This window comes from Lagopus leucura, unplaced genomic scaffold (assembly GCF_019238085.1).
Source record: "Lagopus leucura isolate 7727_CA_CO unplaced genomic scaffold, USGS_WTPT01 Super-Scaffold_100002, whole genome shotgun sequence".
Classification (NCBI taxonomy): Eukaryota; Metazoa; Chordata; class Aves; order Galliformes; family Phasianidae; genus Lagopus; species Lagopus leucura.
Window position 1 is genome coordinate 29,077,633 of NW_024962263.1, and position 23,608 is coordinate 29,101,240.

At 40.3% G+C, this 23,608-nt stretch overlaps 1 protein-coding gene across 6 annotated transcripts in view; it reads left to right on the top strand.

The window, feature by feature from the left end:
* Window positions 1–23,608, top strand: part of LOC122179336 (poly(rC)-binding protein 3-like) — a 130,522-nt gene that overhangs the window by 95,366 nt on the left and 11,548 nt on the right. For 4 of the 6 annotated variants that reach the window (XM_042870149.1, XM_042870148.1, XM_042870153.1 and 1 more), the window contains exons 3-11: window positions 1,455–1,478; window positions 1,576–1,608; window positions 4,830–4,946; window positions 9,704–9,835; window positions 12,702–12,830; window positions 14,561–14,704; window positions 18,367–18,423; window positions 18,941–19,016; window positions 20,850–20,902. In XM_042870149.1, coding sequence (XP_042726083.1) covers window positions 1,455–1,478; window positions 1,576–1,608; window positions 4,830–4,946; window positions 9,704–9,835; window positions 12,702–12,830; window positions 14,561–14,704; window positions 18,367–18,423; window positions 18,941–19,016; window positions 20,850–20,902 — 765 coding nt within the window. The remainder of the gene's footprint in view (window positions 1–1,454; window positions 1,479–1,575; window positions 1,609–4,829; window positions 4,947–9,703; window positions 9,836–12,701; window positions 12,831–14,560; window positions 14,705–18,366; window positions 18,424–18,940; window positions 19,017–20,849; window positions 20,903–23,608) is intronic. The other 2 variants (XM_042870151.1, XM_042870152.1) reach the window with 2 other exon arrangements.

Consider the following 23,608-nt stretch of genomic DNA (forward strand, 5'->3'; position numbering starts at 1 on the left):
CTCTCTGAAGGGCAGTGCAGGGAGCCCAGCACTGCAGGGTGAAGTTAGTACCACTTCATCAAGTGTCCATCATTGGGTAGAGCAGCGGAGGACAGTTTCTTAAATCTTACTCTTGTGACTGTGTTTCAGGGTGAGTCAGACTTAAGTATATAGATGGTGAGGAGTGGGAGTGTGACTGATTGACTGTGAATCACAGCATCGTAGAATCATTTGAGTTGAAAGGCACCATTAAAGGTCATCTAGTCCAACTCCCCTGCAATGAAAAGGGACACCTGCAGCTCCAACAGGGTGCTCAGAGCCCCATCCAACCTGACATATCTCCAAGGACAGGGCATCTACCATATCTCAGGGCAAACTGTGCCAGTACTTCTCTATCCTTAGTGCAAAAAAACTTCTTTATATCCATTATAAATCTCCCCTTCTTCTGCTTGAAAGCATTTCCCCTTCTATCACAACAGACCGTGGTAAAGAGTCGGTCCCCTTCCTTCTTACAACTCCCTTTAGACACTGAAAGGCCACTCTCAGGTCTCCTCAGAGCCTTCTCTTTTCCAGGCTGAAGCTTATGTTAGGACACATTGATCATGTGAGACAGTCTTTAACTATGGAAGTATATTTCTCACTCTGATTGTAGGAAAGGAGCTTGTTTTCTTTTAACTGCTCTCCCCTCCATCAGATGATTTCCAGTTTGCTGTCACGGCTGTGTGGCTGCTGTAACATGTCGAAACTATTCATTTTAGAGTATTAGCTTTATTTTTGCTACCTGTTGCTTTTATGCACCAAATTTTATACCCTTGGGATATTGCCAGAACTGCCAAATCATTCTCCTATTTTGTGTTCATGGTGATATTTCTCAGTATTTTCTGTCTCTTCATGGAAGACTGTGGGAGTCCAGCAGCAATTCCCAAAACCCTGAAAAGTGATTAGCAATTTTTATTCTCTAAGTGCCTAATGGGGAGATTAAGATAGGCCACTGGGTGTTCAAGCAATACTACTTGGTGGCATGGAAATTCAACACTAGCTATTAAGTGGTGAGAAGAAGGTAAGTGCCTGCCCCTGGAGATATCAGCAATTATTTTGATGCATGCATTATATCCCATTTTCTCTGGTAATTTTTATAAGTTCTGCTTTTTTTTTTTTTTTTTTTTTTTTTTTTTTTTTTAATGTTTCACCCCCTGATACAGGCATTTATCCACATTTTTAGTAGCAGAATTGATATGTAACCACAAGATGAGTTTCTGCTAAAGGTATTTTTCTTGCACAGTCTGTGAAGTCACATTGTTAGCCCATTCTTTTGTATCTAACATGGCATATTTGTGTACAGCAGCAAAGAAATGGGGCTACGCTTCACATTCCAGGTTTAAAATAAATAATAGCAAAATAGCTTAGGAGCTTAGCAGATGTTCTTCCGTAGCAAATCCTATCATTCACTTACACTGTCTTCTTTTCCATTTCAGGAGGTTGGAAGCATTATTGGAAAGGTCAGGAAATTACTTTTTCTCTTTATTGCCATGTAAAAATATTGCATATCTGTACCCTTCATCAGCCCAGGCTAACTTTCTTCTCTTTCTTCAACAGAAAGGTGAGACAGTTAAGAAGATGCGGGAGGAGGTAAGATGAGCCTTGATATTTTCACTTGCCTTCCTTGCTAGGGAAATCAGGATATGGAACGGCACTGCCATCAAGTGGACAGCTCTCTGAGCATCACCTCCCTGTTACACGCGGTGCTGTGCAAATGTGCTGGCCTAAATTAAGCACTGCTGTTAATGTCACTTCCTTATCACTGCAGCAGTCTGGAGCCCTTCATTCCCATAGCAATGTGCCTGCTGCTGTCTTATCTCGAACAGATTAGCCAGCATGATTGTGCGCATCCAAACCTCTGTGTCTTTCCCCAGCCTGCCAGCATTGCTCCTGTGTGCGTCATGGTTGCCCAGCAGGGAGCTCCCATAATCTGAAACCAAGCTTTAGAGTGATGCTATATAAAGTGTGAGGAAGACTCAACCTTCTGCAGAGCTGGAGCTGGATTTCACAAGTCAAAGCATCCCTCTGCTATGTCTGGGCACAGACTTGACTTTTCCTCATTTTGCAGCAGTCAGTAGTGTTTGGACAGAGTAGACCTGCACACCAACCATTCACATCCTTTGAAAAGGTTATAAGCACAAAGAAGCTAATGGAGGCATGGCTCTGCATAAACTTTAATCTTGCCAGTTGTTGTAGGCCTCTTTCTCTACCCCAAAGCAAGCTGCAGCATCTGTAGAGAATTATACCTCATGTCCTGCACATCAACACATCTAACCTGCACACATCCTTGAAAGTTTCCTACTTTGAAACATTGGCTAAAAGCAGGATTCAAAAGAAAAATCCTACTGCTTGAAACTTCAGGAGCACAAGGTGTGCAGAGGATGCCTCAAGAAAAGTTAGTGTGGTTCTCTACTGTACTTTAGTATGTCACTTGCTTTGTTATTTTGTACACTGATAGGTGGTCTCTGGCAGAAAAATCTCAGCATACTTGGAGTGAAGAAAATTATGAGATATATCTTTAAACATACACTACAGGGAGTTCATTTTCAGGCTGACTGAATTCAGAGCTCTTCTGTTGATGAGAGGTTTCACTCATGTTTTTATAAATAAGTATAATTGTTAAGATTTAAAAATAAAAAGAGGGGAAAAAAATAAAACAGTTTTGAATGTACTAAGTAATCCTCAGAGTTGATTAAACACATTGTAGCCTAATTTTCAATTGTGATCACAGGTAGATATCTTTGGGTTTAAGCTAGCTGCACGCTGGGGAAACTATCATTAGAAAGTGTTCCTGATTTCTGAGTCAAACATCTTAGGGAAGTGTTATAGTTCCTGATCAGTTTTTCAAGGTAAATATAAAATATTCTCCTTGAAAAGCTACTGTCACTTATAGATAATTGCAAGCAGTTTGGTTTTTCATTTTATAAAAAGGAATTGTATGCCTTTTACTACTAACAAGGACTAAGCAGTTGTGTTTCCAAGTGATGATGACTCAGTCCTTCTTTTAAATCACTAACTCCTCCAGTCCTCCTTTAAAAACAAACCATAGTTTTATTTTGACTTTCCTGGTAGATGTGGTAATTTGCAAGCCAACAACAAAACGCAGTGTTGACTTGCCCTGTCATCAGAGAAATGTAATAGAAACATGAGTCTGAAGTACAAACCCCACCAATCTGTGCCCTGCAGTCATTAACTTTCTACACAAATATTGGAGATTCCCACATAATCTGTGATTGTTCTGATCAGAAGTGTACTGGAGGGCCATGCGACAGTTAAGGCCATATCCCCAGCAGCTCTTCAAAGCTGTGTTTCTGCCTGGCTCACTGCAGAGCAGTACCCCAAGGACAGACTATAATCCCTGCAACCAAATGCTGCAGCCAACTGAACTCACCCCAGGCTTGATCTCCTTACTGATAGAACTGTGGTGTTTGACTGAGACAATCCCCACGTAGATTCACCTGTCAGAAGAAGTATCTGCCACCCTTTCTATTCTATGAATACCAAGTGGATCTGCCAGCAAACACCATGACAGCTAGATTTTTCTGTTAGTTAGTGTTGTGGGTATTTTGCTACTGTGATTGGTTGTTGTCACTTGGGGAAATAAGCTATCTTAACTGTTCAGCAGCAGTACACACATGAATGAAGGCTCAGGCACATATCACATCGCTGGTTTGTGGTAACTTTGGAAGCAAAGGGTTTCAAGCTAGGATAGGGGAGATTTAGGTTGGATATAAGGAGAAAGTCTTTTACAGTCTGAGAGGTGACGCACTGGCTCAGGTTGTCCAGAGAGGTGGTGGATGCCTTGTCCCTGTAGACACTCGAGGTCAGTTTGCAGGGGACTCTGAACACCCTGATCTGCTGAAGGTCTCCCTCTTCATTGCAAGGGAGTCAGACTCAATGGCTTTTAAGGGTCCCTTCCAGCTCAAATGATTCTATGATTCTACAAACTCACAGTATCTCGTGTTTGCTGGAGGCCTGCATACTCATAGAGGTCAGTGTCTCTGTATCAGTTGCTCTGGTGACTTGTTAGACTGCATTAACTCATTTCCATGGCTGAAACCTCAGAGGAGGCACAGGGTTTATCTTACCTAAACTGGATTTGATTATTACATCCACTGATAATCCTATTAAGCACATTTACATCTGATTTAGGGGTTTTCTCTGCAGTGGTACAGTAACATATAAGGGAATAAGTATACCTGAGAGCCATGCTCCTTAGTCTCTAAGAAGCAGTTGTCCAATTCCTTCCTTCAGGCTCCTTGCTTTAAAGGAGATAACACCATCCCCATTGCATGTCCTACCAATACTTCTTTAAAGGATTATTTTGTGCACATTGAGTAAATTCCCATGACACACAGCTAAAAGGAACCATCCCATATTCCAAGCAGGGCCCCAGCTAGACACATCAAGCACTGTCCAGGCTTCATTTGAGTCCAGGCTTCAAAGTATTGATACTCCCTGAAGAAAAGAAGCTTGTCTGAAATTCTGTAGCTCCAGTCCTCTTTAAGGTTAGCTTTTCAGAAGCAAAAACTTCATAATGTAATTATTTGTACCTTTGAGTTATAGAGGTGCTATTTGCATACTGTGATGAAAGCTGCTTGAGTGTTTACTGAGACAGAACCTGGCTTCCCACAGTTAGTTGAATCTTTGGAGTGTGATCAGTTTATGCTGAAATTATATATGTTGTGGCTACAATTGTAGGCGAGTGAATTAGATGCCTCAAGATATTCCTTCCCAACCTATATCTCTGCTCCTGCTTACTTTTCTCCCCAGGAAGTATAAAATTGAAAATTATTTGTTCTTTTTGACAGAGTGGGGCTCGAATCAATATTTCCGAAGGCTCCTGTCCAGAAAGAATTGTGACCATAACAGGCCCAACAGATGCAATTTTTAAAGCTTTTTCTATGATTGCACTAAAATTTGAAGAGGTAAGCAAATAAATAAATAAATAAAAATTCTCTCTTGAAGTTGAAACACAGATACAAGTGTTTGGATTTTCTCATGTTTGCTTTAATGTTAAATATGATTTGTTTAATGTTCTATTTAATAGCAATGAAATTGGTTGTATTTTTATAAAGGCTTTTGGCAGTAACACCGAAGAAAAATAATGGGTCAGTTTACAAGCTGTTTGATAATTTCTTTTGCTTTTTGGAGGCTTTAGCGAAAAGCAATTGCTTCTAGTAATGTGCACTAATGGTAAGAAAAATGTCTTAGAAAATGCCTGGTCCCATCGTGAGTATGATTTGCAAAAAATAATTGCCTAACTTTTAGCTCTGTTTTTATCTGATTCCATTTGGTATTGATGTAAATTCTGCATACGTCAAAATGAGTATATAATTCATTCAACTAGAAATTTTTTATTTTAAAGACCTATGTAATTACTAATTACCATATTTAAGGATTGGCTTTTAAAATTAATTATAATGAAGGCACTAATAGTAAGTGAGGCAAGGGAGCGCTCAATTTACCATAGAATTACCATTCCATGCAGATATGTACCTAAAGTGCTCGGATCTCCTCAAGTTTCATGGACCAGCTGCAGTTAGAATTAGTCACTGCTTTAATGGGAAACTTTAAAAAAAAAAAAAAAAAAAGGAAAAAAAATGGCAGCAGGCTGCCAAACATGAACCCTGTTAACATAGGAGAGGACTTGACTCCCTCTGCTTTCATCCAGCTGTCTCTTCTGTACTCTGTGGGAAGCAGAAGCTCCTACAGAGAGCAGTTCACCTTCTCCTGAAGGAATTGCCTGCAGAGAGGAGATGATGGGGAATGCCAGTGTGTAGCTTTGTTTACCTTTGGTGATTATTCAAATTTAGAGCAACAGGATCAGAAGAGTTCGTGGGTCATCAGGTGCAATTGTCTGCTAGCATAAGCAGTATGTCTTGCAATCTCCATTATGGCATGATCAAAAAGTACTTTATATTTTTCTAGTTCCTGATATTGGATTCACAACCTCAATTCTCTGATACCTGGACACCTTCTCTCTCCCCATGGAAATTTATTCACAAGTAGTTTTTATGGCTTTGTCCACGTACCAGCAGTGGCTGATAATTCTTGCATTTCCAGTCCTGAGGTTTGCTCTCACACATTTTTTTATAAAACAGCTTTATCCCCTCACACTTCTGCTTTTTCCAGAATAAATGAGCCAAGCTCAGTCTTTCATTAAGTGCACTCTCCAAACCCTCAACACTCCCTTTGTACCTTTGCAGTCTATGCTAAATGCCTACCTTAATTGTGAACAGGTTGCAAATGAAGCTCCGCAGGGGTTTAATTAATGGCATTAAATGTCCCCTGGGCTGGCTATCATGCTAACACAATCCCATCCCTGCTGGCAGTGCCTCACCCCCACCTAGGGTAACATTTTGTATGTAACTGCACTGGGGCTGTGACATCCTGAGCTCATCCTCAGGTGTGTTCATTGGGAACTTCCTACATCTCAGGAGACCATCTTGTTAGTCCTCAGGCATATGGCTCTTCTTTTTAATGCTGGAAATGTTAATCCCGTTCATCCTCCTCCACTCTTTCGTGATCTTTGAGATCTTCCAATGGAATATTACAGTTGTTCAATGTGTTGATAAGGTACCTTGGATTTATGGCACGGTGCATTTTTTTGTTTGTTTTCTTTACCAGTTTTTAATGAAATAATGCTGATTTTGAGGTTGAGTCTTGCAGAACTGCACAAGCAATTCTCTGTAGTCCCGTTGTAAAACCATCTGCTGTCATCTCCATCAGAGCTTTATCTCCTTGCCCGTATCATACTTATCTCTGTTCCTTCTATAGGTTATGATTCTGTTTCATGCACGGCATCATACCAGCATGCTGAGATTCAGAGAGAGAATGAAGAGCATGTTCTCCTTACGATCTTATCCTGCAGAATGCTGTGGGAATCTCTAATCCCTGCCAGTTCCCATCAAAATGAGTACCCAGTAGAAATAGCATCACATTTCTCATAAAAGCATTGAACATCACATAGCATTAAATACCTCACCCACCCCACCTCTCCAAAAAAAAAAAAGCCAAACTCACCCTGTTGTTTTTGATAGGCAAAAAAATGTGAACTTCGGGCGTTTGAGTGGATTTTATGCATATTTGTGCTTAGATCTTAGAGGGTAATCAGGACTCTTAGCATTGATTTTAGTCAGTGAGTATTGGCACTTAATGTAGAACTCATGCATCATATCTATTCTGAAGTATCTGTATTTAGTTTTAATATCATTGGCTTCCAGAGTATTTGAAAGAACAGTGGTAAGGAAAAATGTCTCATAAAATCAGTTTGGTTTTCTGTAATTATTCCTATCAATACAATGAGGTAACTGTAATGCTTTAGAGTCAAAATGAAGTACTGTTTCAGAACTTAGAATTGAGCTGGCTACCCAATGCCATTTCTTATACATATCTTATTACTGGAGATTTCTTAAGCCAGTTATGAAATAGAAAATCCCACAATAGAATATCACTCTTGCTATAAAATATTCTTTTTACTTATGCTATGTTGTCAGCAACTGCGAAATCTGAAGAGCACCAGTGTGATAATTGCTGAACCTATATGTAGCAAACAGCAGTGTAAACTCCAGCAAATATTGTTTTATGGGCTATCTGTCCCTATGAATGTACTCTCCATAGCCCACAAGATGTGAGCTGTACATGAGCCAGAATACTCTTGAGTTTCCAGCTAGAAATGCTACCAAAAAAAAATAAGTTGTGAGAACTTGGTTTAAACTCTTTGTATCAAATTTTGGGATGGGAAAGAGGGGAGGAATTTGTGATTAATTTGTAGAGTCTGGGAGAAAGCTCATGTAACACTCTGAACATGAATCACTTCCTTATCAATGTGACTGATACCCATCAGGGATCCTAGATGAGGAAGACAAACGAAAAACCATGCAAAGTCCAACTCTTACATCTTTCAAAGGCCTGAGGAGATGGATGCAGTGCACAGAAAGTTAGATGCTAAAGAAACAAATATTCCAGTTCAAAATAAAATTGTCCTGTGAGAATTTTTCCAGCCAGCACTACTTTGGGAATGTGCAGTTCTGGAGGGGATCTTTTTGCTCTCTCATCTTTTCTGTGTTTTTAAGCTGATCTGATGCCTTTACCAGTATGTCATTGAGATGCCATAGTTTAGGTTTGACTACTTCTGAATGGTGAAGAGAAAATAAAGTAGAGCGGCCTTAAATGAACAAGTGTTTTGAAGTGCTTTTAAGTGCACCTGAGTGCAGTGAATGCTTCGAGGCCAGTTCAGCTATGATGTAGAATTGGGAGACATTATCAGGAACATGCTGGGTGGCTTTGAAGTGAGTTGTTTACCTGCGTCTGGATGATTATGTGCCATTACCTGACACTAACATGATCTAGTGAAGTGATATCTTCCAGCTGGAAAATCGGTATGACTTGCACTTTATTTCAGGTACATGTGTGTTGCAGAGCTCTGCTATCCTTCTCGCTTTATTTTGGATTGCAATCTCTCACTGACACTGGTACTAAACAAAATGTGAGTTAAGGGCTGCAGAGGACTGATTTGATCGCTGTCTTATGGTGTGCAGACATGCCTCATTGTGTTCAAGATTTTTTCATCTCTTTGAAGCTTAGCAAGGTCATACTGAGCCATTTCTTAGGCAGCAGAACGTTACCATCCAAAATGCAGAGGTACTGCTGCGAACAATGCTGGTGTTCCCATGTGTTGTTTGGATAACTTGTGAATTGCTTGCTTGCTTGCTTGCTTGATTGATTGATTGATTTTGGTCCCTTCATTCCATTGGAAGGTCAGCTTTATCTTTTCCTTTGTGGGTTTTTTGTTTATTTGTTTTTTTTTTTTTTGTTTTTTTGTTTTTTTTTGTCTCATGGTTTTAGGAGTATGTAACTGAGACTCCTTGTTTGGGTTTGACTCCTTTTAGATGATGAGAATGAGGAAATTAGAGGGATAGTTTTGTTGTGGCTGGAAGACTTTGAAGAAACAAAAATATGTTTAAAACAGTGTAAACTTTGTGACAAGTAGTATATTAAAAAGCCCTTGAAAATAGGCAGTGTAGTTTGACTAGATAACAGAATACATGAATACATGTTAAAATATCTAGGTACAGATAACTGCTATTGTTAATACTCTGGTTACATAGCTATGATGGAAAATATTTTAGAAAGTGTACTGTGTTATACAGATCTGCTACAAAAGAGAAATTAAGCATGGGTGCAGCAAAGTATTTATCAATATTATCTGCTTTTATTTGCTTCAGATTGGTCATAGATCATTTTTGTCATTCCCTCTTAAAACCTTTTTTCTTTGTGGCAATGAAGAGAAGCTATGTGAAAAGATGTAATATATAGTAGAAATGTTCAACTCAAGATAGTGGAAAAGAAACAAAGTCAGGATTTGGGGGCCTGTGAACTCAAAAACCTGCTTGTTTTTTCCATCTGCTTCAGCTGGTCTAAAGGCAGGTGCCACAGTCACCTCCCAGTCTTGTCACTGAGCCTGTCCCCTGCACAAGCCTTCCTCCTCTGCTTCTTGTGCAGTCATGCTTATGGTGTATCATCTACATTGCTGGTGGCTTCACCTGCAGCAGAGATGAGACACAATTAGTTACAAACTGCCCAAGTCCTCAAGAACTGTTCAGGCATTTGCTCTGCGCCCTTTAGTACCCAAAAGGAATGACAAATCCTCAGCTAATTGTGTTTGATGTTGCTATTACAGGACATTAATGCTTCAATGACAAACAGCTCAGTGACAAGCAAGCCACCTGTAACACTGCGGCTTGTCGTTCCAGCAAGTCAGTGCGGATCCCTTATAGGAAAAGGAGGCTCCAAAATCAAAGAAATCAGGGAGGTAAGTCTCGGGGTGTCTGCCAGGGTTTCTGACTAGCTCAGTGTTGTTCCATTGCACTTGGCCAATGGAGATTTTTTACTCAGAGGGTGATGAAGCGCTGGCACAGCCGCCCAGAGAAGCTGTGGTGCCCCACCTCTGGAGGCACTCAAGGCCAGGTTGGATGGAGCCCTAGGCAGCCTAAGCTGATGGGAGCAGCCCTACCCATGGCATGGGGTTGGGGCTGGGTGGGCTCTGAGGGCCCGATCAACCTGAACCATTCAGTGATTCTGTGAAAATTATTTTACTGAAATTACATGTACAGCATTTACTGTGACTCATCAGTTCATGGCAGTTCTGGAAGGAGGAGGTGGTCATAAATGACAGCCAGGGTTGTTATCCTATTGACTGTCAAATGTGCTGAGTGAAGAGCCTCAGAAAGCCTTGCTCTGTGGCAAGCCAATGACCACAGTGCCCTTGTACCTTCCAGGACACAGAGACAGTATATGAAATTAAAAAACAGCTTTACAATTCATTCATTGCAACACTACTAGAGCAGCTCAAACACAGCTTGGAAGAGGAAAATAAACAACAGAGAAAACAGTCAAGCACATTTCGGCAAATCAACACCCTAGCAAATAAAAATGTCCTTTCAGATTTCTTTTTCAGCATTGTCCCCCAGTCAGCAACACTGAGAAGGCCGAGCCAGAGTGTTGTGGACTTTTCGAGGCCAGTTCCAACGTTTGCAGTCAGGGAAAGACCCAGATTGTGCTGGCGAGGCCAGGTCATGAGGTCAAACTCTTCATCTACCTTTTTTTTTAATTGATTTGTTTTTTTGTTTCTCCCTAATCTCGCTGTTCCATGAATGACCTGACCTCATCTATTCCCATCTCATATTGATTTATTTTTAATTCAGACTTTATCTAAAGGCATTCATTCAATTCACTGTGCTAGCAGCCACATTTTTCTCTAATCAGAAAATGCAAAAATGATCACACGGTGTCAGCTTGAATTGTTCCTACTGTGGCTATGGTAACTTAGCACATGTCAAGCTGAGGATCTGATATTTTTAATCAGTAAAACAAGAAAAGTAGGCACGTGCTAAAATTATATAAAGGGAATCTGAATAAACATTTCTGAAAATGCCATTTTACTCTGGAGAAAATGATGGTGTTCCTTCTACATTTGTATTTGTTCTAACACAGAACAAAGTGTTGAATAGCAAGATGAAGTGCTGACTGTTTTTTTATTTGACTTTGTCAAAACAAAAGCTTTTCACCAAGTTTTCCCAGGAAAACTTTCCGTTTTATCTACAAATGTATCTTCAAGGCAGTATGTTTCATTGAACTTCCAAGTTTCATTTCAAGCATGGAAAAAAAAAAAAAGGACATTTTGGTAAGAGAAGCTTTCATCAGATGATGTAGAGGACTGGAAAATGTTTTGATCAAAATTAAATTTGCTCTGAAATTCTGCCATTTGAAGTGGTCTTCTTATTTACCAAGACCTGCAAATAATTTTACTTTTTTTTCTTGGTATTTTGTTACCTTTTTTTTCATTAAAGAATCAGGGAGCTGTGCCTCTCATTAGTACTTATTTTCAAACATGCTTTTGGGATGTGGGAGACAGTGTCACTTGATGTGCACTTGATCTTCTGTGCAAAATTAGATATATAGGAAAAACTGTTCTCTTTATTCAGAACTGTCTGGTAGTAGGGTTCTGGCTAGTTTCTCATTTGTGTTAAAATAGTACTGGGCAGAAGCACCAAGTGTGGTCTGTTAAGCACTTAGTTGCGGGTTTTATAGCTGTCACCTCTTTGTCTTTGTACTGGAAATCTTTGTACCTCTTTGTACTGGAAATCTCATCCGTAATGGTGAGTGAGTGCTTGTAGGACACAGGCTCTTACAGGTGAAGTTGGTCTGTGTACAGTGATTATTCTGGTGAGAACAGTTTCAGAAGCAGTTAGCTACTTCCCCAGTGCAAGGAAGTAAAAGGATATTGTGTGGTCAAAGGGATCTTTGGATAAGGCTAACGTAGCATGGATGCACACTTCACATTTGCATAGTCAGAAGTGTATTGGGAAGATCTTATTTATTTTTTCATTGCTGATATATGACTAAAGTAAAAAAATAAACAAAACTAGCATTGGAAGCAAACACATAAATGACTGCAGTATTTTGCAGAGTATTTTATGCTAGTCATACAGATACCCAGAACTGTATGCTAAACAATAACCACTATCAAACAGCAGCAACAAAAAAAAGTGCATCTACCTCAAGATATGATCTAATTTCATCATCACACAACACACTAAGTAGCAATTGCATGAGGGATGGATGCTTTTTGTGTTCAGCCTGGTAGGGCTGCTGCCCGAGAACAGCAAGGAATGCATGCATTTGCAAGACAAGGCTGTAAGAAAAAGAAAGAAAAGCATGGCAGATTGATGAAATTATGGTGAAATTTCAAAGCCTGTTATGGAAAAAGGAATTGATATCTCTTTAAATAGCAGTAGTGAACAGAAGATGCAATCAGTAATTTAATCAGTCTCTGGAAAGAAGAATAGCATGTGTTGTGTGTGACCACCAAGAAAATAAAATAACTCTTTGCTGGCTGACACAAACTCAACGATAATTAAAAGCTAACTAAATATATACATACATAGCATTTAAATAACAACCAGGAAAACATTTTGTTTGTAATGTGTGGAAGTGCAAATTCAATATGAAATGCATGTGGGCTTTTTTTCTGTTGATTGAAAGTCTTTCATGATTTTTGTGAAATAATGCCAAGGATTATTTTGGCTTCCTCCCCTCCCCTCCCCTCCCCTCCCCTCCCCTCCCCACCCCTGGCATTGCCTTCCTGATAGTGATACTCTGGTTTGCTTCTGCTCAAGTCCACAGGAGCCCAGGTGCAAGTAGCAGGGGATATGCTGCCAAACTCAACGGAGCGTGCAGTCACTATCTCAGGCACTCCCGATGCCATCATCCAGTGTGTGAAACAGATATGCGTGGTCATGCTGGAGGTAAGTGATCGTTTGGGTTCTTGCCTCTCACATGGGAGATGTTCAAACATGTTGTTGATTTTCAGCTGCCCGGGGGTTCCCTGAGGTCCTGTCCATCCATCCCCGGTCAGGGATTTCAGGGGGACCCTGACAGAGCCTCAAATACTTGACTGGTGTCTGGGAACCTCTTGGAGCAGGCTTAGCAACCTGGGGCCAGGGCTATCATGACACTGTCAAGCAGCAAAGCATGGTCCTGCACAGAGCTGCAGCCCATCTTTTGAGAAAAGCATTTTATTCTGATGCATTTTATTCTGATGATTCTGAACAGGACAAAAACACGTAGGTCTTGTTTAAAGTAGAAGCAATTCTGGCTTGTGTGATTTAAACATTGCAGGACTCTTTCCTTCTTTGGGGTCAGATCACTGCATAATGCTATTAAGTTTCTTTGCAATGGCACTTTTTTAGCTCTGAAGTTAAATGATACCAAATTAATTTCTACACAGATTTGAGCTGTTTAATCCTGTATTGAACGTGTCTGTACTTTCATGCAAGTACACATCTCAACTGATTAAGTTAAAGTTTGAAAAAACATCAGCATACAAAATGAAAAAACTTGACATGGCAACCACAGCTTTTGACTTAGAATGATTAACTTCTCCATTTTTATCACATTTTTTTTGCTGGAATATTTTCTCTGTTTGGGGTTTTGGGTTTTATGGGTTTTTTTATCTTACGTGTAGTCAGGAGCTGTCTCATAATCTCTGATGTCCTACTTATTTTATATTCCTTAAAGATAGGAGAAGCAGTGAGACAGCACTGTAGCTACAGGCTGTTCGTAAGAATGCACTGTATCTAAATAACAGCCAGCATTATGCAAAAAAAAAAAAAAGGCATAAAACTGAAGAAATGCCCAATATTGTGCTTGGAAAAAAAATGACTCTTGCTTCAGTTTTTGCTGGACTACTGTGAGGAAAGAATTTGTGTATAAAAATAATATAGAAGATAATATTCAAAAACTAATGCTAGTTCATTAGACGTGGAGTACATGATAGTAATTATTATCAGCTTTGAGCATGGTGTGTAGTTCTGTATGCAAGTGGCATTCATGGAATAAATAGATATATTTAATTTAGAAAACAAACTGTTTTACAGGCAGACGCTCCCACTTTGTGTATGGGAAGAATGTTAATCTGGCTCAGATATTTCCCTTCATACACTTGCCTTGGGCTGCAGGGAATATGTTCCTTTTCTGTACATGATGAAGGCTGTAGCTGGGAGGGATTTTCTCCACCCTTCCTGCTCAGCTGAACAAGAGGAAGGATCAAGCCAGTCGCTTGTCATTTAGCAGCCGACTTAACTGAGTCAGTAAAACAAGAAATCTTGATGCGCAGCAGCATAGGAAAGATCAATAAGCAGGGTGTGCTCAGACTGGCCTCTTCCAAAACATTGACACAGTTTGATATTGTTTCCTGAAATGCCTTAAAGTGCTTAATGAAGCTTTATAGCTTCACCAGCTAAGAGTGGTAGAGAAGCCACGAGTGCCGGCTGTCAGTTGGACAACTGAGGCCTTGGCTTCCCTACCTGGGGCTCAGACATCAGACTTCTGATTCTAGGACTCTTGGTAAGGAAGGCAGGGCGGGCTGGGGCCGGGTCAGTGCACCCCTACTGCCTAGGGTGGCCAAGTTAAAGAGTGGTTTTATGTGCATTCTGCTTCATTCTGCATTTTGATCGCTTTGTGTTTTTGTCTGCAGTCCCCACCCAAAGGTGCCACCATCCCCTACCGTCCCAAACCTGCCTCTGCACCTATCATTTTTGCAGGTGGCCAGGTAAGAGCAGACACCATTTTGGCTTCAGCTGGAAACCACACCGTCTTGGCCCAACCTCAGCCAGCGCCTGTTAGTTTTCAACTTTTACTCATTTTTTTGCCTGGTATAGTATTGATGTGCTCTGTCTACTCTGTGTGCTTGCAGCTTGCAAGGAAGGAGAACACTGCATTGCAAACTTAAGGGGAAAACAATGACAAGACATTGAGTGGGAAGCATCTGATATACAGTGTGTTTCCTGCTGCTGTATAAGCCTGGGAAGTGGTATTCTGCAGATTACTTCAGTAGTACCAATAACTTCCTTTGCCCTATAGTTCCTTAGTAATGGGGTTTTGAGGCTACACAAACTATATAAATGTAGGTGCAGACCTTCCCAGCCATTAAGTCTCATTTGTAATGGAATCAGAGCTTTACTGTATCTTTTTTATATAGTGAAATTTTGACTATTTCCCCTTCGTCTTATGCTATATCAGTGTTCTTATCTGCTTTTAAAAACCCATGTGCAGTGTAACCCTTCCTTGTTTTGTGATAATGTCCTGAAGTGAGTTTGCAACAAGTGGCTGTGACAGGAATTTACCACCATGAGCTGCAAGGGGAATGCACTTTCAGTAAATGAACCAACAACAAATGCAGCTGATACCAAGCCTAAAAATACCATAGGAGGCTCACAAGGGGATCTGTAACCAGCAAGCTATGAAGAGTGGAAAGGTGTCCAGGATGCTGCAAACCCTGCCCAAATCCTGGTCTCCTAAATCTAGGCTAGAGGAAGGCCACATTTCCCTTCTTAGGATTCATGTGTGAAGCGTCTGTGGCAAAAGGCATCCAATCCTAGTCTATTCTTTCACCCAGGATGAGAGCAAAGCCCCTTTTTAGTGTTTATCCAGTGGGAAGAGCCACTCATGTGCATGATGGGACACCTGCAGGCCTAGAGACCATGTCTTATGCAAGGAATACAACAGGGAATCTCAACAGGGAATACAGAAATCATTTGAGGAGCCAGACACCAAGTTCTTGGTAGGGCAGGTGGCATAAGGTGCTGCTGGCACAGAATCCTGCCTCTCCCTAATCTTCCAGTGTGCCAGCAAGCTCCTAAATATACCAAGCATACAGCAACAAGCCATTTCCTCCTAAAGGCCTTTGCAATAAACTGTCTCTGTTTTTTATTTCAGAGTTTTACTTTCTAGCCTGTAATGAGATATTGTGGCATATACCCAGACTTTTATAATCTGGATAAAGTAACTTGAAGTTGCTGGGTGTCCAAGTTTACCCTCTAGGTTTTCTTCAAAATAAGAAATCAGCTCCCGTAGTGACCAACGTTGAGTTGGAATTAAAAATAAATTGCCAAAAGTTGGTCTGAGAGTTCAGAATAATTTATTCCAGAAGTATATTAAGTTTATACTGCAGTGCTTTCCTTTAAGAAATGCATGTGTACATAATGTAGCAGCCAATTATAATTGCTTTGAAGATTGTATATGATTACTCAAAAACACTGAAACTGTTTTCTAGGGTGCCCGAAACAGTTCATATAAATAACAGAAAGTGTTCTATTTGAAGGCCTGATAGTTCTTGCCATCTTCAGTTTTACTAGTTAAAAAGGTGTTGTCACTTTTTGATGCAACCTTACTGATGTGAGAAAGAGTGTCTGAGACAGATGAGTTGTGTGTGCTTTGAATGTGGTCTTTGACTAACCAAACTTTTATGGAAAATGCTTGAGGTATGTTTGAAAGTGACTGTGGAAAATCACAGTGGAAATTAACATTGAAAATAAAATTTCAGTTAGAGTATTAAGTCCACCCAGCCCTTTGACTACAATATCAAAAGTTATTTTTCCATTCTAAGTAAAATCATGGCTATCTTTAAAGGTTTCAGGTTCTTTAATGATTGCTTTTCAAACAGCACTAGAAAAATTTGAATTCTGTTCTTACTTAACAAGGTGGGGTTTTATTCTTGTAAGTATGGCTTTAATTTTCTTGTGCTTCTTCAATATTGCACTGCCTGACAGAAGGGAAGCTGAACTGTACTATTCTGCTCTGCCGTTTACCAACATCCAGCCTAAGCAATGGTTTTAAAAAAAAACTGCACTTTTGCCTGAAGGAAGCAAATAGAAGATTTCTACCCCTTGTGCTGCATTGCTGTTTAGACTGGTGCTCAACAGTGACAGCTTTGCTGTATGCCTCTTAAATTGAGGAAGATATGCAGGCCAGATAATTCATGCTCTTACCATAGTCAGTACATCCATTGGAAAGTTGTCTAAGCTTTGAAGGAAGCAGACTTGTAGCTCCTGTCCTTGCTAAGCATTACCATACAGATGCCTCAGTAGCCGTTACTGGGCTTGTACTTCTCATGCATCTGCTGTGGAAAGGGCAGAGTTAATAAACAGAGCTTTGGGTGTTACCTACTCCTGTTACTTCCATAGTTTTGTTTGTGTCTTCATGTGTGTATGTGAAATATGAGCAAGAAGAGCAATGAGGAAGAGGGTGCTTTTAGGTTTGTTAGCAAGTTTTATCGCAGTAGTTCACTGCTGGCTTGTAGACCACATCTTGGGAAGCACCCTTGTGAAAAAATGATGTCCCCTCAGCTGGATTTGAAGGAAACCCAAGATCTGGTCTATTCTGGTCCACCAGAGAGAGCAAGAGACCAGAGTGTGTTTTTCAAACCCACTGTTTGCTCATAGGCCTAGGTCCCTGCCCAGTGCCATATCCATTGAATATCTGAAAGGCCGCTCATGTGCTTGGCTACACTCAAAGCCTTCCACTCAGCAGAGCAGTCTTAACATTTCCTTAAGGTTGTCCTCATTTGGTAAAACACTTAAACACACACTTTGCTCATAAGACCCACTGATGGCAGTTAGAGTCTGTTTTTGTAGATGGGGACCTTTTCATTTATAAACCGTTTCTAATGGCCATCCCATAGATGCATGGGAGTATGTATGCAAGTGAACATGCCGTTGAGCCCAGTAGTTCCTTCTGGTTGAAAACTGCTCGTGTGCATAATATTTGCCAGATTTCAGCCTTCTTTTATAGCTAATTTCAAAATTAAATGAAATGTTTATTCTCCAGAAGGGAAATTTTGCTGCAGAAATGTGCATTAAGCAGTTGGAGCATAAAGGGTTTTAATATCTGAACATCATTAAATGAATTGTTTTATCATTTGCAGAGGATTCATTGCTTTCTAAGAGGCCTTTTGTCAAATTAGCATTTTGCAAACTAAGCTAATCATCTCTGTTCCTGTTTATAATTCTCCCACTACAAATATTTATACATTATAATTTGTCCTTTTGCCTCCCTGCCTGTCTGAGCATAAGCACATTAAAATTTTTCTGACATGCCTTTCCTTTCAGAAAAGCTCTACAGAATAAAATAGAAAATTATAATCTCTTCATAGCTGTGTCTGTGTAGGCCATTGCACAGAGTGAGCAGAGCCAGCGGGGGAGATGAGGGGCTGTGTCATGTGCTATGCAGGATCACATCTGCTGGCACTGTGTTGGTTGGCCAAGCAAGCCACCTCCTGCATCAGGGTAGCCAGAGAGTAGGCTGTAGCTTTTGGCATCACACCATACATCCTGTGAACAACATTTTGCACCACGCCAGGCATTATCAAGCAGCACAAGAAAATTAAGCTTTACTTGGTTTAGAGGGCGACGTGGGTGGCATTCACAATGGGGCCAGCAGGAGGCTGCCCTGTGCTTGTCCCACCCAGCTGACCTCTGTCTTCCCTGTGCTTCTCGTTTCCAGGCGTTTACAATTCAGGGGCAGTATGCCATCCCTCATCCAGACGTGAGTCCAGCACATGTAAATTACTCCCTTTTTCTTCCTCACCTTTTCGTTTGTTCCGGGCAATATTTACTTTCTACTGCTAGCAATGGAGTTAACATGGACTAAGGACACATGTCCCTAATGACATACGTTATAGCCATACATTATAGTTCAGTTGCATCTCTTATCTTGTGTAATACTTACTAGAAAGTACAATGGCCCAGGAACAAATCACAGTTATCTCAGTCTTCTTTGCATGTGATAAATCTGAACTCTTTTAATATGTAATTCTACAGTAATTAGTTAATATTAACAATAGCTGCTACATGTAATAACAGTAGAGATGTCATTTATAACCAATTTGGGGTTTTTGTTGTTTCGTTTTCTTTTGTTGTTTTTTTTTTTCTCTGCAGTAGATCAGAATGAATGATTAAACTTTTTTTTTTTTAATATAATTTTAATTAATCCAATTTTAGAACATGTAAGACGGTTTCTCTGCTCTGAAATAATTCCATTTGATTGGTTAGTTCTAATTTCCCATCCTGCCCTGCAGTTGACCAAGCTTCACCAGTTGGCTATGCAGCATCCCCCCTTTACTCCCCTTGGGCAGACCACCCCTGGTTTCCCTGGTACGTACCCATGACCTCCTGGGGATGTCCTTCTTCTTAACAGCTTTGTTTCCCGTGGTCATTACATCATTTTAATAACAAATGTGGTCAATGACCAATGATCCTTCTGTTTTGACACATTAATCTTTGTTGTTCCCTCCCTTTCCTCTATTACAGTTCCTTTCATCACTACTAAGATTTGCTTTGTTTGTTATGTTTATTTAATCAAACCCACTCCATTTGTGCCATTGGCTAAAAATCCTGAGTTATTTCAATCCTTATAAAGTTATTGTGGACCATACAGTATCTACCAGTTGACACTGAGTGAAGCACTTGGACATATGTCCTGCCAAATATCCAGTTTGTTAGCATCTTTTGTAAACCAAAAAATACAAGAAAATAGCATGTAATGGCAGTATAGAAATTTAGATTAAAGAAATTACTGCCTGCTAAAACTGGAGCTCATCATAGAGCCAGACTTCTTAAGACCATCACTAATAGTCACTGCTGGGACAAGTGCCTCATGTCCTACTAGAGCAAATGACTGCTTACAAACTGCAGTGGAAATTCAACTCACTTAAGAAATGTGAAATTCAGCCTGTGTTGATTAAAGTGCATGAGCTGATAACAAATTATTTACTCAAGAGAAAGAACTCATGTCAAGAGAGAAGTCGAGTCAATTAACCATACAATAAATTATTTTTTCTATACTTCACTAGATTGGAGCTTGGCATCAAAAATTTCACAGAATAAACTGGTACATGCTTGGTATGGTAAATAACATTTTATCACATACATCAAATTTTGTGAGCAACTTGACTGTTATAGTCAACATCAAATAACTATATACAATTCTTAGTAGAATGTAAACACAAGTAAACTGTAGATGAGTTGCTGTTTTCTAAATAGCTCCTTTTCCACAATTTCTAGTTGGAAATGAGTATTTTGGCATGTCTTCAGAGATGATAATGAACAAATCAAGACAGCGCCCCAAGGAAATAAATTAAAAAATAAATGAGAGGGGAGAGCAATGACATCCAAAATACATTTTTGTTTTTCTATGGTGTATCTGATAAAATATCTGCAAGTAACACTGAATGGCTTTTCCCAGCTTTCTGTGTTCCTCATTCTTGTCATTAACATGCTGCTCCTTAATCTTTTCCTGGTTGTACTCATGAGATATATGTTCCTATAATGTTACCGTGTGTTAGAGCAGTAATTCCATTTCTCCTTTTTCCTTTTGTCCACCCAATTTAAAAACAAATGTATGCAACTTACATTATTTGGTACTTTTCCCTTCCAAAATGACCCTTCCCAACATTCTTCAGCAACTAATCCCTCATTAATTTCCAAATTCTTTTAGGTTAATTTCCTCATTGTTATTTTATTATTATTATTATTTTTAATTTTCATGACAATGTATTTGGTTCAACTACTTTTTCTGTTTGAGTTCCACTCTAATTTTCTGTATTCTACAACACTGGGTAGAGAGGTCAAATTTCAGTCATCTGTTAATTTCTGAATCAATGTATTTATGATGAGCTTCAGAAATGATTTGTAGGTGAAACCCTCCATTTTCTAAAGGATTTGTATGACTCTGTGGAATCATGTGACATTTGTTGTTTTGGTGGGTTAAAGGTTAATTAAAATAAGACTCTTTGAAAGCGAGTCCAACCCTCTTGAGTTTTGCATCTTCTTTCATTTCTGTTTCGCTAGCACTTCTCTACTTTTCTTTGCTCTTCTGGTTTTTTTTGTTGGTATGTTTCCTCCTCTATAATATCGCTTGTTGGCTTGTTGTGTCTTACCCTTTTTGCAAGCAACTGGCATAACATTTTCTGTCTGTTCCCCACATAGGACTGGATGCCACTTCTCCAACCAGTTCCCATGAACTTACTATTCCCAATGATGTAAGTGGATCCATAGTCAGTACTGCTTTCTCTTCTTGGTCTCCTCTGCCACCGGGGGGGAATTCTGTCATCGTGGGTGATTTGCAAACACTCGTCCTCAGAAACAACCTGGGGTTTGGTTTTGAAGGGAAGGAGGTGCCATGGGTTACTGACGTGCCGACAGCAGTAGTGAAAGTGGCCCTCCCATCTCATGTCACACCTCCAGTGCTGCTGGCTTAGTTCCACAGTGGCATCCACGCCATGGTGTTTCACCCATTTCCTCAAAGCCTGGCTGTCTGCTGCTTTTAGTGAAAAGCAGACATGGTCTGAGACACATACCATGTCATGCGTGACCCTAGCAGAGGGGCTGGAGAGTGTCGGAAATTGCTCAGACCCCATCTGCTGTGGGTTGGCTGGGGACCACCATACCACAGTGGTGGAATGGAGCTGGTCTGCACCAGAGACTGTGCTTACCCCAGGTGGAGTATTTCCCCTGCAAAAAGTTATGCAAAGGTACAAACCAAACGTTGGTTAGATAGAGGTACAGTACAAGCACTTAGCCGAGAACAGGGGCTCCAGAACTCTGCACTGACTGTGACAGACAGATCTGGTCCCTGGGCAGTACAGAGCTAATCCTCAAGCAGCTGCTCTAACTGCCCAGCTGATGCTCTGTGCATCATGCAAATATGCCTTCAAGTTTTACTCTCTTTCATCAGCAAAGGGATTTTTTTGAGTTTGCATTACAAATGAGTCACCTGAAAAATGGACAGTTTCCCCTCCACTAAAAAGAGCTTTCAAGTATGAGTGGGAACATAAATAGCAATTATATTTTTCAAGAGACACTTACAATATTCTATAAGCCCTATTAAACTCAGTGGCAATGATTTACAGTAAGAAAAAAAAGATACAGAACAACAAAGAAGAAGCAAAGGTAAATCTTTATTTTATGAGCACAGTGATTTTGTAAGCTTTATGTGACTTAAAGGCTGTCCTGCTGATCTGTCAGTAGTTTATAACCCAATTTACTGTAAGTTGAGGATTTTATGAGAGCATGGTACTTATCCTTACAAAGCAAGTTTTTGTAATCTGACTTTCAGGCAATTTTTGTTCTTGCCCCTGATGATGTAAAGCTGAGGTTACTCTTCTGACTTCACTTCTTCAGGGTTCCTATCAGACAGAGAGGGAAACAGCTGGCCTCATGTGCTGTAGCGCACTAGAAGAGGAAAAAAAATGATCTGTTTCTGATGAGGAGCTATGAAATGCCGTGGCTCAGCACTGTTCTCTCAGAAGCAAATAAACATCCATGTGTTGTTTCTAATAGGAAATTTGTTGTGGTACACAGCGTGTGCCTTGTTGTTGCTAAAGGAAGAAAACCAGGGCCAAGGTGGGGTTGTGCTTATAAACAGCCTGCAGACAGTGAAAGGATGTTATTGCATTGGTTCAGATGGGAGAGGCAGCAGCAGTTGTGCAGGAAACCATGCACTGGTAATTTGACTTCACTTGCCCAACCAACATCTCTTAGTCCAGTTTTGGTCAGAAACCTCCCTCATTTTATACATGCAGGCCTGCAGAAGTCCAGCACAGGTGAGAACAGCATGTGGCTTGCAAATATCCACTTGTTCTACAGTTGCCACTGCACCTACATATGTGTTACACCTATTTTTTAAAAACAAGATAATGATAAATACAAAAAACCAAAGCCCCAGTATGAATCTGGTGGAAGAAAATCAAGTGTGAAGAGAATGAGGAGCTCAGACTTGAGGTGTGTTCTGCACAAGCCTCTGTGTGAGGTAGTATAATAGTGGTTGTCCTTTAGGGAGCAGGAGGGATGACATCACTGCTGGGCACAGATATCAGATTTCACAACATTGTGTAATCCAATCCCCAAAATGGCCATTGAAAGTAAATGAATAAACCAATAATAATAATAAAAAATCCACCTCATTAGAAGTTATGTGTAATTCCCTTATATATGTGGGAGACAGGCAGAAGCAAGTAGCAGGAAAGCTTCACCCTTGGAAAACACAAACATTTAAAAAAAAACAGTAAATCTGGTCAATATTCCATATAAACAGACATGCAAATCCATCCAAGCTGGATAAAGCAACCTGAAGAACTGTTCCTATCACCAGTGGAGTCAGAAATCCTTCCTTCCAGTAGTCTGAGAGGGGCCAAGCATGCAAAGTGCTCTTGGAGAAGTCCCCAGGGAAACCTAGCCCCCAGAGAGCCCCCATGGTGCCTCCTCTTCCTCCTCCTCTGATAGTCTCTGGGACACCGAGTTCTCATCTCCACAGATCTCAATTCAGCTCCTGGAGTAGGATTGGTGGCAGCTGTAAAGAGGACACAAGGGCAGCATCTGACCATGCTGTGACATGCAGCCCCAAATTGGGTAATGCCTCTTCCAGAAGAGTCCTGAGGACTTTGGATATTCACTTAAATCCATCCCTGACTCAGAAGTTTTCAGAAGGATTTGAAAGCAACAGTTGAGGGAAGACTTAACAGTCTGTACAAGATACTCTGAAGAAGATGCAGTGGTACTATGAGTAAAAGCCTTTCCATCAAAGCTGAGGGACCTGGCAGATGCCAAGCAGTAGAAGCTGCTTCCTTTTAACCGGTGCTAGACTCATAATAAGAAAGAAAAGATACCAGAATTAAACAAGTACGTGGAAGCTCAACACTTCTTCTGTGACAGACCTACAACACTGGGCTTTGGTTTAAAAAACAAAA